General features: G+C 33.8%; 1 protein-coding gene across 1 annotated transcript in view; it reads left to right on the top strand.

Annotated features, from left to right (window-relative positions):
* CEP128 (centrosomal protein 128) overlaps positions 1 to 15,297 on the top strand; it is a 102,307-nt gene that overhangs the window by 25,333 nt on the left and 61,677 nt on the right. Inside the window, exons 10-15 of the mRNA XM_041472104.1 lie at positions 58 to 141; positions 1,621 to 1,695; positions 2,915 to 3,047; positions 4,754 to 4,914; positions 9,568 to 9,918; positions 13,114 to 13,764. Of these exons, the coding sequence (XP_041328038.1) occupies positions 58 to 141; positions 1,621 to 1,695; positions 2,915 to 3,047; positions 4,754 to 4,914; positions 9,568 to 9,918; positions 13,114 to 13,764 (1,455 nt within the window). The remainder of the gene's footprint in view (positions 1 to 57; positions 142 to 1,620; positions 1,696 to 2,914; positions 3,048 to 4,753; positions 4,915 to 9,567; positions 9,919 to 13,113; positions 13,765 to 15,297) is intronic.

The raw sequence follows: 15,297 nt of genomic DNA, 5'->3' as shown, positions 1-15,297 counted from the left end.
AATGATGGCTTCTGTAAATTTTCGATGAAGTTTGCAATATATTTTTCTCCTCTAAAGGTTTTAAGGAAGCAAGATGTTAAAGCAGATGAAACAGAACTCATGAGAAACAAACTTGTGAAATATGAAAGCGAAAAGCACCAGGTAAGACTTAATTTTTTCCTTTTTGTTTGGTTTTAAATGAGTGTATAGTGTCATCTGTTGCAGTATATGCTTCTTTTTTCTGAGAAACCAGCAGAACAAAACTTTCTTTAAGAATTCAAGGTGTGGGATTTTTTTCTGCATCAGAGGCACTGTGACTACAGCTATGCTCAGTTTTTGTCTCTCCTTCAAAGCTCTCCAGTTATAGTATGTTACTTCTGATGACTCTTCCATCCTTCCAGGCAGACAGATTTATAACTTGGGCATTATCCTTGATTTCTTTATATATTTTGTCTCTGAATTTGTATGTAGTCTGCTGTTGCTTATTTGCAGCAACTCAAAGCAACTTTTCTTCATCCCTGCAACTAACTCATGCTGGTTATTTTGCACCGTAGTTATTATTAATTACTCTTACTGAACTGTTGCCATATTTCACTCTTTCTTTTCATAGAAAACAAAATTTCTTGTATTTCTATTCTAGTAGGATGCTAGGGCTGTATTATGCTTTCCCTGTTTTTTTTTCCACTTGCATCAAGTTTAGCATCTTTCAAAGGTATACCCCTTTATGCTAAGCATTTATGTAGTGTAGTGTTTTACGTTATGTTGTTCTCTTCATTCCCTTAATGTTGGTCCTGTTTACTTTGCCCGTTTGCCAGGCTTTCAACATCCTCCTTGTGATTGCTATCTCAACAATAACCATTTCTGCTGTCAAAACCTCTATTTATTTCCAAGTGGATCTTTGAACTATTTATGGAAGAAGTCATCAAAAAATATTTGAAGCTTTTGCTTTCGTTTCTTTTTTTTTTTTTTTTTTTTAATGGTCATCGGTGTGATGACTGTTTCTGGTTACACATTTTGAATATTATGTTTTTAGGAAAACTTTCAGTTTTATGAAATTTAGGGCACTTCAATTTTTTGGTCATCTTGTTTCCAGAATAATTCAAATACATCATCTTGCACAACACAGAAACCCCATAGATTTTACCAATTACAGTTCTACCAATGCATGTCATCTTTAACACTTCTAGGAATAAACTATTTACCAAACGTGACTTAATATTTTAAGTCATTATTAATTTTGAGTTTGAAACTATGTTTCAAATCCAGGGACAATGTTTTTGAAACTTTGTTAAAACTTATCTTCCATTTTTTTACTTTAAACCCAGTAAAAATTTGCTTTTGTGATTTTTGTTTTAGGTGATATAAATTATTTTATGTTTTTATATGACCTAGAATATTGTACAAAAATTATAGACTGTAAGTAAAATTCTCTGTATGTAATTTAAATAAATATTGCAGGGATTTAGTACAAATGAAGGTTTGCTTAAAATTTTGGACAAATAAAAATACTGTGTATATTATACCACATTTTAGATAGATGCTTATATGGATGAATTTGTGTCAAAATTAAATGTTAAAATACACTTTTATATTATGATGACTACATTGCTTTTCTTTCTTCATCATCCTCTGAAATAAAAGCTTGAGCAGGAATTGGAGCAGTCCCAGAAAAAGTTGAGTGAATCTGAAGGCAGTAGAGAAGCTCTTTTGCATCAGGTAACTGCTTTAGTGTAGTAAAAATCCTAAGGTTTTCATATTAGGTTGTGTCTGAGTCTTTTTATTTAATATTCTTATCTCATACTGTGATAAAATTGTTTTATGAAGGAAGACATGAGGTATAGGAAGACAGGTTTGAGTGTGTGTGATATGTGGACTGAGCTCGTTATACTTCTTCTGCTTTCCAAACTTTTATGTGTATATGTTCATGTGTATTAATTATAGTAGTGATAGTAATGGTATGTTTTCAGTGCATAAAGACATGATGTGAAATTTCCTTTCATAATATGCTTTAGAACTACTCCTATATTAGTAGTCACTGTTCTGCAAAGCATGTGCTATAATTGGTGAAATGAGATAAATCAATGACCTAGAAGTATTTGCTACATTGTAACATGCAATAAAAGCAAATAAATACCTGAAAAAGTATCTAAAGTGTGCTAAAAATAATAGCTATTGATGTATGTATGATTAAACTTAAAATTTGTAGGAATTTGGATTATAACTTTAGAAAAAAAGTCCTTTCTCCTAAACATCTTTCCTTTAGAGGGGCTGGATAAAAAGACTGAAATAACTAGGGAGGGGGCAATTGGCATTCTCATCTTTTAGCATTAGTTATTTGACTTGTGTATCTAGCAGAAGTTTGAGTTAGCTATATTACTGCTTTGAATTTAAGTAATTGTGAATGGAATATAGAGTAATATGAATTAGAGGTATTTTTCTTCAATTCAACTTTAGCATGTTGGATTTTCTCTATTTTCCTACACATTGTCATCTTTCTAATAGTATAGTATAGTGCTATACTATATATGATAGAAAGGAAAAATGTGAAGAGCCCCTGTGTTTCTTATGAATATATACATTGTATTTTTAAAGAGCACAATTTAAATAAAACATACTGTTTATTAAATTTGTGTAGACATTTTCACTAGCTATGTAAAAAGACAGTTGCAGCATATAATATGGTAGCATTTTGTTTGGTCTAGAGAAATTAATGCCCATCTGTGGTCAACATAAATTGTTTCCTTTAATTTTGAATAATGAATTTGTGGCCTATAGGAAGTAGTTTGTCTTTTTGTTTACCATCTGCAGTACTCTCAAGATGTATTTTTATAAATATTTTTTGTGTGTAGTATTTTTTTAGGATTTAATAGAAGAATGGTATTCATGATTTTTGTTGTTTTTCATTAAACTTTTGATGCTTGTGCATATATTTTAGATTGAGGATCTTCGTTCTCAGCTTTTGAGAGCAGAAGAAGACCGTGTAGAATTGCAACATCAAATCTCATATGCTGCTATGCGTCGCCAGAGCTATCAGGATGTACAAGATGATGACAGGAGAATTAGAGCAGGTACAACTAATATTTTGCACAGGAGACCTGCAAGCTAGTTAGTAGGCATGGACATTAATTTTATCTTAGAGCTGCAGTCTAATTCTCCTGTTGTTTTGACAAAACCAGCCAATTAATTCCTCAGATTTAAGTTAATATGTATTGGCACCTGAATATTAACAGGCAAATAGCAATGACAGTTAATTTATGGTAAAATATTTTGATTTGCGTGGTTAAAACAAATAAGACAGTTTTAGCAAACTGAATAGTGTTTTTACAGAAGAATATTGTGTATTATTTTTAAATAATAATTTTCCAGAAAAGTTGCATTTCAGTCCATTTGCAGTTTGATTTCTGCCATCTTGAAAATCATGATAGGAGTCATTGATTAGGTAGTTAATAAGGCTGATGGCTTTCTGGTAGAATTTCTAAGCCACATGTCCCTGAATGGTTAAGAAAATTTTTCTGTATGATACAGTCAGGGCTTCTGTCTGCACTATGTTAGAGTTTTAGAGTTGGAATAGTTTTATTTAGAAGATGAATACTTTAAACAATTTGAAGATATAATTGCATATTAAATTACCACTTTAGCAAGGTCTGCAATTAATTGCTAGTTCTCTATCTGTATTTAAAATAGGCATTAGAGAAAGTCTTTATCGTTCTTCTTGTTACCATAGCAATGTATTACTCAAGGTAATAGAGAAATAGTGACTATTCTAGAGTCCAGTGTCTCTGGGACTATTTAATTGGTTTGGCTAATGACATATTTTCGTATTTTTGTACTTCACCTTCTGAATTATCTTGGTTTTTAAAATAGACCTCTGACTCTGTGTTTTACAAACCTCATGCAGAGCACTGGAAATGGGCTTACCTTCAGAAGTGTAATGCAAAATAATAATCTCAATAGTTTTTTCTCCAATCATGTTAATGTATCTGCTTAAAAGCTAGTTTATTTGAAACAATATGCCTTTCATATTAATAAAAGCTTATTTTAACTTTCCTATTGATCTTATAAATCAAAAGAGTTGTAAAAATATGAAGAAAATAAAAATGTAATGTAACTCTTAAAATACGTGCATACATTTATATAATTTTTGCTGTTGTGTCTCACCTTGCTGTGTTATTCCTGTTTCATCAAAGATCTATGGGTAGAAGACAAGTAGAGATTTTTTTTTCCTTTTACCTCTAGTAGTTATTTATGACTTAAGACCTTTGAATTTCTGATTGAGAGAATTTATAGCTTACTCTTATCAAAATCTTTAGTTTTAGTTTCAGGATTCAGACATAAAATTCTCAGATAATGTGACTTTCAAAGTGGGAGGTATTCCTCTGGTGAGATAAAAACTTGGCCTTGAAGCTGATGGCCAAATTTCATTTACACCAGAACTTGGCCACTGTTTCTTCCATCCTATTTTATTTTATTTTATTCAGTTTTGCTGCGGCTTTGATTGTTTTGGTTGGCTGTTTATTTCAGGAGAGCAGCTGTGTGCAGGGGGAAGAGTGGAAACCCCTATAAAATGATGGAAAAATACTGTTTTATTCTGTTATTAAAATGTTATTAGTTTATGATACAGGTATACCATTTTTTCACAGGTGTTTTGATGAAAATCAGTAGTTGTAGAATAGTCTCAAGTGGAGAAACAAATTGCCAGAAATTGAGATAAAATTAATATACCATGAGTTGGTATTTCTACTGAATGTGTTGCTCTGTTCTTACTGTTTTACAGTAGCTGAAAGATATGAGAGAGAGAAGCAAGATCTAGAGAAATATATTTTGGAACTTAAAGCAAAGCTGAATCACAGTGCTGTAATGTCAGAAGTAGAAGAACTGAAGAGATCTATAGAGCGTAAGGACAAAGAGAAAGCACAGCTTGTAATGCACATACAGGTAAGGTGGGTTTTGTTGGTTTTTGCTTGGTAGTGTTTTATTTTTTAAATAATTTTTCATCTGTTTAACATTAGGTGATATATCAGGGATTAACCTTTGAAACTAAGAGCAACTGTCATGCTCATTATTTATTGTGTAAAGAACTTTGAAAAATTATTTGAATTTGCCAACTTTTTTCTCTCCCATGTAATACCAAAAAAGGTATTTGCGGTTGTCTATGATTTCATGGTTTGGATTACTTCTCTTTCCCACATGCAAAGAAAAGTTGATCTGATTTTATCAGCACTTACCGTTAATAATGGTTTTTGGAACTACTTTTATAAGGTAGTACTTTCTTATTCCCCATTTCATCATTCCTCAGAACTGAAGTTCAACTTTAAAACTTGAGATACCTTGTTCTCTGCGAGAGTGTAGTAGAGTAACAAAAGTAGGTTACAATTTCTGTTTTTTTAGTAATTAAATTCAATATAGTAATATAATCATAAGTAATAGTAGTCTTCTTTATGGTAAGCATATCATAATGTTTAATGTGATTCTCTATGAGAAGGATAACAGCAGCCTTTTGTAGTGAAATTTTAGTTAGAAGACTTTGACCATAAAATGAGATCTAAGTAGGCAGTAGCGTTCTTATTTAAGATGGGAAGTTTCTGTATTGCTTGTTCTTGTCTAGATTTGTCACTGGTAGTAGAATGGCTGAACAGTAACGATTTTCTTCTGTCTCCTGTGACTGTCAGGAGAAAAGAGTTTGTTTGCAAAACCATGTGTATTACTTTAGTAGTCAAGGACTTCACTTTTTGTGTTTTGGTGTTCCGTAAGCAAGGGATTTTGTATTTATTTTCCTGATGTAGATACTTATCTATGAAATGATATTGCATCACTTTGGAAATTCAAATGTAGGAATTTTTTTGTCTTCATGGATTTTCATAGATTTACAGGACTATACTCCTCATTTGACTTCTTTTGCTCCTTTACCTTGTCAGCTTCTCTGCTGATTTAAATCAAACTAATACATCAAATTACATTTGGAAAAAATGGCCTTCTTAAAAGTTCCTACATGCTTTATGAAATTTGGTCATTGAATAGGCTTAGAAAGACCTAAAGTGTTTCTGTAGAGGGTAAGATGAGCAGAACTTGTTTCCTGGTGTCCATCAGCATTTATATTCTAGCTGGTCAATAAAACCTATGACTAATGGAAAACATTCTGGGTTTTTATTTTGTTGTGCCTGAGAAACTAATTATTTTGGTGACAGGAATTAATGGGGTAAGAACCCACATAAAACAAATTATTTTAAACTTCTGCTTGTAGAACATGCTTTCTTGAGGGTCAGAATGATTTTATAATACTAATTTCCTGCCCTGAAAATACTCATGCAATAGTGCTCAGTTGGGGTCATTGTCATTTCTCTGAGTTAGAAATCTTTGACTTCCCTCATTTTCTCAACAGAAAATACTTTGTACTTCTTATCTGCTTCCCACTGCCTTTCTCCTACAGGGGCAGTAACAGGAAAATAACTAGTGTGTTTTTCTTTTAATGAGACATCAAGGAATGCAAGGATGTGAATTTCTAAACTTGTGTACTAACAAAGCATTTTGTCAAGCCTGTTCTAACAGCTGCTCCTATCAGATAGTCTGATTCCCAGTTGGAAGTGACCAGTCATGTTTGACTTGGGTGTGATTTATCTTTGTTTAGTGGGGAGAATCTAACTTGCCTCTGATGTACATGTGATACTAGAAATTTCTTTTGATTTATTAAAATACCATTGTTTGCAACAATTTGAGTTGTGTGCGTTGAACCTTTAGCCTCCAACAGTTGCCATAAAATCACAGTGTGATGTAAAATGGAGAGGATGAAAAAGGTTAAAACGTATTCTTAAGCTCATGTTTAGAAGTGAATTCAATCTTAAATTAGTTTTAAAATTGAATATTTATTTCAGCTACTCTAGTTTACATAAGGGAGTGGTTGTGAGATCTTCCAAATGTATTTAACTGTCTTAAATACATTTTTCTGCATGAAGCCAAATAGATACGGGGCTGTTATGGCTAACGATTAAGACTGAACTATTATAACTAAGAAATAAACAAAGTACACAATTTATAAAGATGTAATACCTTACTTTCTCCATAAGTGTTTTTGGACTCTTTGGAGTCTTTTTGACTCTTTTAGCCTGAGAACTTGTTTGATTTACTAATTACTCTTCATTTGGATTTGGTGTTAGTATTCTTATAGTATTGTCTAATACAGCAGTCAGTTTGTCAAAATATTTCAGTTTTTCTGAGGGGAAATTATTGATATGTTTAATTAATGTTAGAATTCTTCTGTAATATAAGTCTTTCAGTTTTATAAATATTGATTCATATTCTCACTAAAATTTACTTTTACTTTTTCTTCTACAAATGAAGCTGTTAGCCAATTAAATGCCAGTAGAGCAAGCCCTTATAGAGCAGAAAGAATTTTGGCAACTTCACCCATGTTAACACAGAGATGCACATTTATCATACATAACTAGGAATTCGAAAGCACAGATCACTACACTTGAATCTCCTGTTTTGATATAGAAACAGAGTGTGGAGATACTTCCTCTGTCCACTTGCTTGACAGGGTTGGCTTAATAAAATGTTGACTTGCTATGATGCTGTTTTCTACCTGATTTCAACTGTTGGGTCTGTGCTGGCTTAACTTTTTTAAGCAAAGTGCAAACTCTTTGTTAAGGTTTATCTAATTTACACATATTGTAAAAATAAAACATTAAAAGTCATTTTATATTGGTACATCCATGTCAAAATCCAGTTTTCCTCCCCATGCAAATAGCACATGTTGATAAATTAGTTGTGCTTCAAGGTAAATATCTAAAACAAATGTTCCTCTTTTTATTGTACTGTAAATCAATAAATTGGAGGCTGATTTACTTCTACACAATAAGAGGAATGTTTACAGTTAATTGAATGTTATTTTCTGTGTTTAAAATTAGACTCATATTTCATTAAAAAGGTTGTGTGAGTGGTAGTTTTGTTAATGAAGTGTGTACTCTGGGGGGAAATATATATAACTATTAATTTAAATAGTTATAACTATATAGCTATTTTTTAATGGTGCAACATTGAGTACTACATCAATTTAATCTGACATCCTCTATGGTGTCTCCGGAAAGACATGAAATAGGAAGTGATAATAGCATGTGTAATCACATGACTGAAGAAATGATGACCCGTTTTAGAAAATTTGTGGAACAGTAAATGTAATATCTGATTGTATTTTATGAGGCTATTTTTAACTTCTGCTATACTAAATTTAAATCTTTGTCTTGAAAGAAGTATTGTCATCTGTTTTCATTGGAAATTAAGCTTGTTTTGATTAAAATTTGGCTAGTTGTAGCTTGTGAACTTGTTTGGTTATCTTTTTAGCACAGCAAATACTATCTTGAAGAGATTGGTACAATTTACTGCCTCCTAGGAGGTGTTGGCTGGTTTGGACGGAGAAAAAAACCCCCAAACTAACAAAATTACAAGGAGAGAACCCTTACCAACAAACCCAAGTCTCCCTCCTTTCCCCAACCTTGTGGGAGTATCTTTGTCTAAATTGTCATTCTATATCCATTTGTAAAGTTGCCCATTCTTTCATAGATAAAATATTTTTCCATTGTCCATTCTGCATTGTGGTCTGTTTATTTCAGGCTGCATCTGCCATTCTTTTTTCAGTCATTCTGAAATCTAATCCTCTTTAAAGTATTTCAATCTCTTGAGGCTTGATAATATGTTTGACTGGCTATAGATCAGGTCTATAAAATTTATCTTTCATTAATGAAAAGGCTGAATGGTATGAAAGCAGTCTAAATAGGCCCAAAATGCAGAAAACTAATGTGAATTTCTGTGTGATGATCTCAGTAAAATACAGTTTTGTTAGTGTACCTTCAAAAACTGATTTCTGAGCATGTTCTTCCAGAAGGTGTATGGACACTATTATTCCTGAGTTTCTTATGAGACTGTTCAGAGAAATATGATTTGAGAAATGCAGCATCTTTTATTTTTAAAAGGTGTATTTTCAATTTAATTCATTTTTGGAAGGCTTATATATGCCTCCTACATTTTCAAACATCTTTGCACTTTGTTCTAGAGGCATTTGCTCAGCTGCTGTAGTCTCTTTGTATTCAGTGCTATCAAATATACCTTTATTTAGCACATTGTTTTCATAAAGGCAACTGGCATAAAACTGGGTAACAACTAGCTCATAAACTATAAATTCCAGTGGTTGTGGTGAATGCTGTTTTGTCCTTTCCAGTTCTCCTTTTTCTCTCATCTGTTTACATTAATCTCCTTATATATTACTATTTGGTTTATTTCTTATTTGTGTAGTGTGTAATATATGGCCAATGATTGATCTCAAACTTACAGTACAGAAAAATAAGAAGAACAACTAGAGGAGGAACAAATGCAGAAAGAATTGATTAGTGTGTATTTTATGCCTTGTGTTGGCATTCTTTACCATTCCAGAGGGGGAGATTCTCTGGGCTAACAGGACTTCCCTTGATAGTCAAGAAGATCTTTATGCTGTTCATATTTAATAAAAATGTGATTTAATGTTGCTGTATGTTGTTTGATAAAGTTTCATACTGCATATCTTTAGAGAATGTTTGTATTTTGCTATGGTGATTCCAGGTGTTAACATCTGACCTGGAAAACAGGGAGAAGCAGCAGGAGAAAATGCTGGACCAGCTAAAGGAGATAGAGAATTGCTACAAGGCTTGTGAGAATGGACGCAGACAAACTGAACTCCAGTCTGCTGAGTTAGCTCAACAGGTTGAAGAGAGTACCAAGGAAGCAGAACGGTATCTCACTGAATTCAAGCACTCAGAGGCACTCAGGCTGGAGATTGAGAAAAAAAGAGAAGATTTGAAGGTGAGAGCCCAGGAAACCATCCGCCAATGGAAACTGAAGTGTAAGAAGTTGGATCGTGAAATAGAAAAGCAAAATCAAACTGTCAGTGAACTGATGGACAAGAATAGTCAGGTAAGATTGGTTGATGTTTTTTGGTACCCTTTCCCTTTGTTTTAAAAACGAAGAGAAGGAGTTTGTTTATGCAAAGTGACTTAAACGGCTTTCTGGTTTAAGTTCTGGACCTCTTCTGTATAATTTTCAGAACTTTTTCTTTGAAAAATCAGTTTGAAAATTCATTGTGTAACATTTTTGGGCTTCTCGTTTGTTCTGTATGACAGACCATTTATTCCCTTTTTCCTCTTCTAGAGTTTCTCATGAAAAAACATAGGTTTTTTGGGTTTTGACTTAGAAGAATTCCTTTATTTGTTCAGCTGCTGACACTGTTTTAAAGACAAGCATTCACATCAATGCTAATGTTTATCATCCTGTATTGGAATAATAGTAGAAACCACCATTCTGTTGGCAGTGAGTCTGTGGGTCTGTATTTTCCAGTGGATGGATCAAAAATTGCTTGTTTCTATAGTGGCTGATATAGTGCTTAACTCTGTGCTGTGAGCTTTTATCTTGACTTACATGCTCTGCTGGTGCAGTCTATCATATTGTATGGCTTTTGTTTTACAGTGCTGTACCCTCTTTTCACATATTTTCTTATGGCATCCATCCAGTTTAAGTTACTGAATGTGATGGGCTTGAGATGGCTCTATCCTCTGCTTTGTCTTGCTCAAAGATTGAGGTTTTCAAGGGCTAAATGAGATGCAGCATGGGATGTCTATTAATCCTGTGTTGTTTCTGATCCAGTGATCTGTTCTAGTTTGGTACACGAATATGAGCATAGTCAAAACACAGGAGAAGTCATAATGGGGCTATTACTGAGTTGAAATTAATAAACTCTAGCAAATCTAAACTGTGATTCCTGGTGTTGCTGTTTCTCTCCTACTGCCTATCATATTCCTTAATTTTTATTATTATTTCCTCTATCCATGCTCCAACAATTCATTCTATAGTAACCTTGTATTTGTTAGCCCTAGCGCTTGTCTGGAAAAGTAAGATTCTCAAACATTTAAGAAGTTGGTCGCTCTGGCCTAAGAAAATGGAGGTTGTAAGGAGGGGAAGAAAACCTGAATAATTTCAAAATCATGGATGTCTGTCAAAGGGACAAATAAGAAGCAAAAAGTAGAGACAAGTTGTGAATAAGAAGCAATAGGTCCCAAAAAGGTTCTGGAATCACTGTTCTTGTAAACACGTAGGCTGGTCTTTGTAGATGCACTTGATAACACTGCCCACGTTGAAATTTTCTTTGTTATGTAAGATTCCTTGATATGGATTTTACCTCTTTTTATGTGGCAAGTATATTCACATGCTAAATGCAGTAGTTAAACTTTGGCTTAAGCTCCATTTAAGAAATGCTGTCAGTATTTGTTCTTAAAGTTGTGACCATCCTGCTAACAGGTTTGTGGTAATTGTCACTGGTGAAGAAAGTTTGTTTATTTTAAGATATAGAAGAACAAATAAACTGTTTGTCATTGTGAAGGAGAAAAAAGTGCAAATGATATTTTATGGTCTCGATATAAAGTTGGAAACAATTTACTTATAGGGATATAATCAATCTAGATGCTGTATTTAGTATAAGCTTGACGTAACTAGATGAACATAATTTAACTAGCTTTGAAATACAGACAATTAACATCTGAGACAAAAATCTGTAAAAACAATAAAGGAAGAAATGGCAGTTTGTTGTCTTTTATTTCTGTTAGAAGACTTCAAAGGGTTGATGGAAAATTTTCAAAATAGGGTTGCAGTCATAGCTTGCAATTTTGAGATTTTTGAAATATTGGCAGACAATGGATGTGCTATAGAAGGATTGTTTAGGTTTCATTCTTTTGAAGTTACTGGGATAATTTGGTTGAAGTTTTACCCATGTAGTTGTCCTTAATATTGTTTGACAGTGGAGTTTCTGGCATCTTTTGAAACATATGTTCTTTAAAGTATGTAATGTAGAAAACATACACAAAAAAAAAAAACTTATGGGTTGTAGTTTGAAATTTTACTGGAGTTTTGTTTTTTTGGTTTTTGGTGGTGTTTTGGGTTTTTTAAGCCAAATCCTTTGAGTAGAATTACAAGATAGGTTTAGGAAGGTCTTTTTGTCTGGTAGGTTTTTTTCTGGAAAAACCCATGATGGTCATCAGTCCGTGTCCTCAATTTATTGTATTTGTATTTTGCTTTGTGTTGCTTGTTCTTGATGTAATTGCAAATTGTTTTATTATTTTTAACTGCACACTTTTAACCCTAATTGCCTTTTTTTCTGTATTGTTTCAAGTAATTTTGCTATATCCATAAGAAATGTGTGTTGCTTGTGGAATTGGTGAAAATGCTCAGTAAAATTTAGTATAAAATTTGTTAAGTCAGTTTAAAGAATTTGATATATTGGAACAGATTGCCCAAATTTGTTGCATAGTTTCCCTCACTGAAGTTATTCAAGAACCATCTGGATGCCATCCTGTGTCTGTGTTCTAGGATAAGTCTGCTTGAGCAGGGAGGTTGGACCAGATGACCCACTGTGGTCCTTTCAAGCTTACATATTCTGTGATTCTGTGCTAATTTTAACATGAAATATATCAGTGGTGGAAAAATCACCCAAGCCCTGAAGATCCTAGGAAAACACTGGAATTTTTGTTATTTTATTACACTTGATTGATTTCTGTTTGGGAGATGATGTCATTATTTCTTGGCTTTGATGCATAAGTGAACCAAGCTTTTAACTGCTACTAATTCATCTACTGGGCATAATTTCAAAAATAAGTTAAAGTTGGTATACTTTCTATGTAATATTTTAGAAAATAAACAAAATAAGTCAGCACATGGAATGGACTGTAGGCACGGTGTCTATATCCAGTAGTCATCCCTGTATGCTGCTGCATTACTCTGTTACCTCATTTTCTCCCTCTTGCTATTTGGAGGAACCAATAAGGAAACCCTTCTCAGTCTGTAAAGAGAGAGTATGAGAAGCAGAGAATTAACCAGAACTATCTTTATTTAGAAGGATATATAATTTAAGGACAAGTCCAAGTTTGAGATTGCACACGATCTATGTGTAAATTTAAAGAAACACTGAGTACATTTGAACTGAGTTCGTAGCAAGCAAAAATTTTATATTTTTGCTTACATATGTTAATTGTTCCATAGACATTCCTGATGTCTAACGACATCCTTCCAACAATTGTCTTTAATTACTTCAGCTCAGAATAGATTTTTTTTTTTCTTTCCTAGGCCCTTAAAGAAAAAGATGATCTTAAAAGTCAGCTTCTCTCAGCTATAAACCAGATAGAAAACCTACGGAAAGAGCTGAATGATGTGCTTACAAAGAGAGCTCAGCAGGAAGAACTTCTCCACTGTAAAGAGGTAAAACTGAATGAAATGGAGTCACACCAGGTATCTCTTGAAGAAGAGATCAAAGAAGTTCAAGGTACTGTAAAAAAATTGGAGAATGAGTTGAAAAATCAAGTCTTCCTACAAAATCAAATGCAAGCTGAGAAGGAACACTTGAAGACAGAACTTGCAAGTATTAACTTGTTTCATAAAAAAGACCAAGAACGACTCCTGGAAATGCAAGCAGATGTAAAACATTTAAGCACTGTACGTGTGGAACTAACAAACAGAATTGCAGAAGAGGAGAAAGCCAAAAAGGAATTACTCAAGAGCCTCTCAGACCTCCAGAAACAGCAGGAGTCTAGTCATGAAGAGATGATTTCAGCTAACAGGCAGCTGAAGATGGAAAGAGAAATTCACCAACAGGAGTTGGCAGATCTTAGATCAGAATTACAAAATGTGAAAATCAAACATGAACAAAATGTTCAAGAACTCACGAAACTCCTTAAACAAGAAAAAGATGATGCAGAGGCTCAAATTAGAATGCTAAAGGTACTTATTGTGAAGAATTCCACTGTCAGACTTTCCCCCTCCTCCCACACACCCCACACACAGCCCCTGCCATTGAATGATGAAGGTAATAAAGCATGGGCTTTAAAGCACTTAACACACATGTTATTGAAAGCCATTGTAAGAGTTTAAAGCTCAGGGTAAAAGTGTTACAGTACCAGTTTTAGGTCAAAATCTTAGTTCAAAAATAGTAAAATAGATATGATCAAAACAAAAGGAAATTACAATGCTGTAATGTTTTAATATGGCAGGCAGGTGAAGCCCCACGTGACTGGAAAGGGGGAAGCATTGTACCATACAGTCACCCCAGGACACCATCTTTTAAAAGGGTAGAAAGGAGGACTGTGGGAGCTCTGACCTGTCAGCCTTCTCTTTTCTCCTGGGAAGATCATGGAACAAAACCTTTTAGAAGCTATGCTTAGCCACATGGAGGACAGGGAGGTGATTTGACACAGTCAGCACAGCTTCACCAAGGGCAAGTCCTGTCTGACCAACCCAGTGGCCTTCTCTGATGGAGTGACTACATCAGAGGACAAGAGAAGGGCTACAGTTGTCATTTATCTGGCCTTCTGTAAAGTGTTTGACACAGTGCCCCACAACACCCTTCTCTCTAAATTGGAGAGAGATGGATTTGATGGGTGGGCTGTTAGATAATAAATTGGCTGAATGGTCACATTCAGAGGGTTGTGGTCAGTGGCTCAGAGTCCTGATGTACAGCAGTGATGAGTGCTTTCCCTCAGGGATCTGTGTTGGGACTATTGTTTAGTTAAGTAATGTATCATTCATGACTTGATAATAATTCTTAAGCAATTGGTAACATAGAAACCTTTAAGTGAAGAAAGCAATAAAAACCCCCTAGGTGGTTATTAGTAGAAGGATCATTAAAATCAAATGTTTTGACAGCAGTGCTTAACATTGGAGACCTAATTTTTAGTGTGTATGTCGTTATTTAAGTGGTCTGTCCAAAAGTGGTTTTTTCTTTAGCAATGGCATAGAAATTAATAGTGTACATTTGATCTCAAGTGGAAAGAAGGAAAGTGTATTCTGGATGGTAATAAGAAAAAGTAAGTTGATTGTGACTTTGTTTTTCTATGAAACAGCAAATCCTACAGGTAGGACCTTTTTATTTTTACTGATTGTTGAACCTAAACCAGAGTATTAGAAAAATTCACTTTCATATTTCGTTTGCAGTTCCATGACTTCCCCAGAATCCTAAACTGGCATATATTTAAGAGCAGAAGGTTTGAGGGAGATGAATTTTCCAAGATATTAGGGTAGGCCAATTTTTTAGAAGTATACACAACGATAATGCACAAGGTTCTCGTGATTAAGAGACTGTAGATGAAACAAAATAGAAAATCATATGCATCTCTAGGAAGATCTGATGAGAACATGTCATCCTGCAGGTGGTTTGGTTACTTTTTGTCTGAACTCATCATTACATTGCATTAGGATTTCAATTTTATGGACATACTTTTCTTCCAAAGTAAGGTAAACTTAACATACATTTTATCT

This window comes from Pyrgilauda ruficollis, unplaced genomic scaffold, assembly GCF_017590135.1.
Source record: "Pyrgilauda ruficollis isolate IOZ18807 unplaced genomic scaffold, ASM1759013v1 scaffold28, whole genome shotgun sequence".
Lineage (NCBI taxonomy): Eukaryota > Metazoa > Chordata > Aves > Passeriformes > Passeridae > Pyrgilauda > Pyrgilauda ruficollis.
The sequence above is the reverse complement of the archived record's forward strand: the minus strand, read 5'-3'. Positions and strand labels throughout refer to the sequence as shown.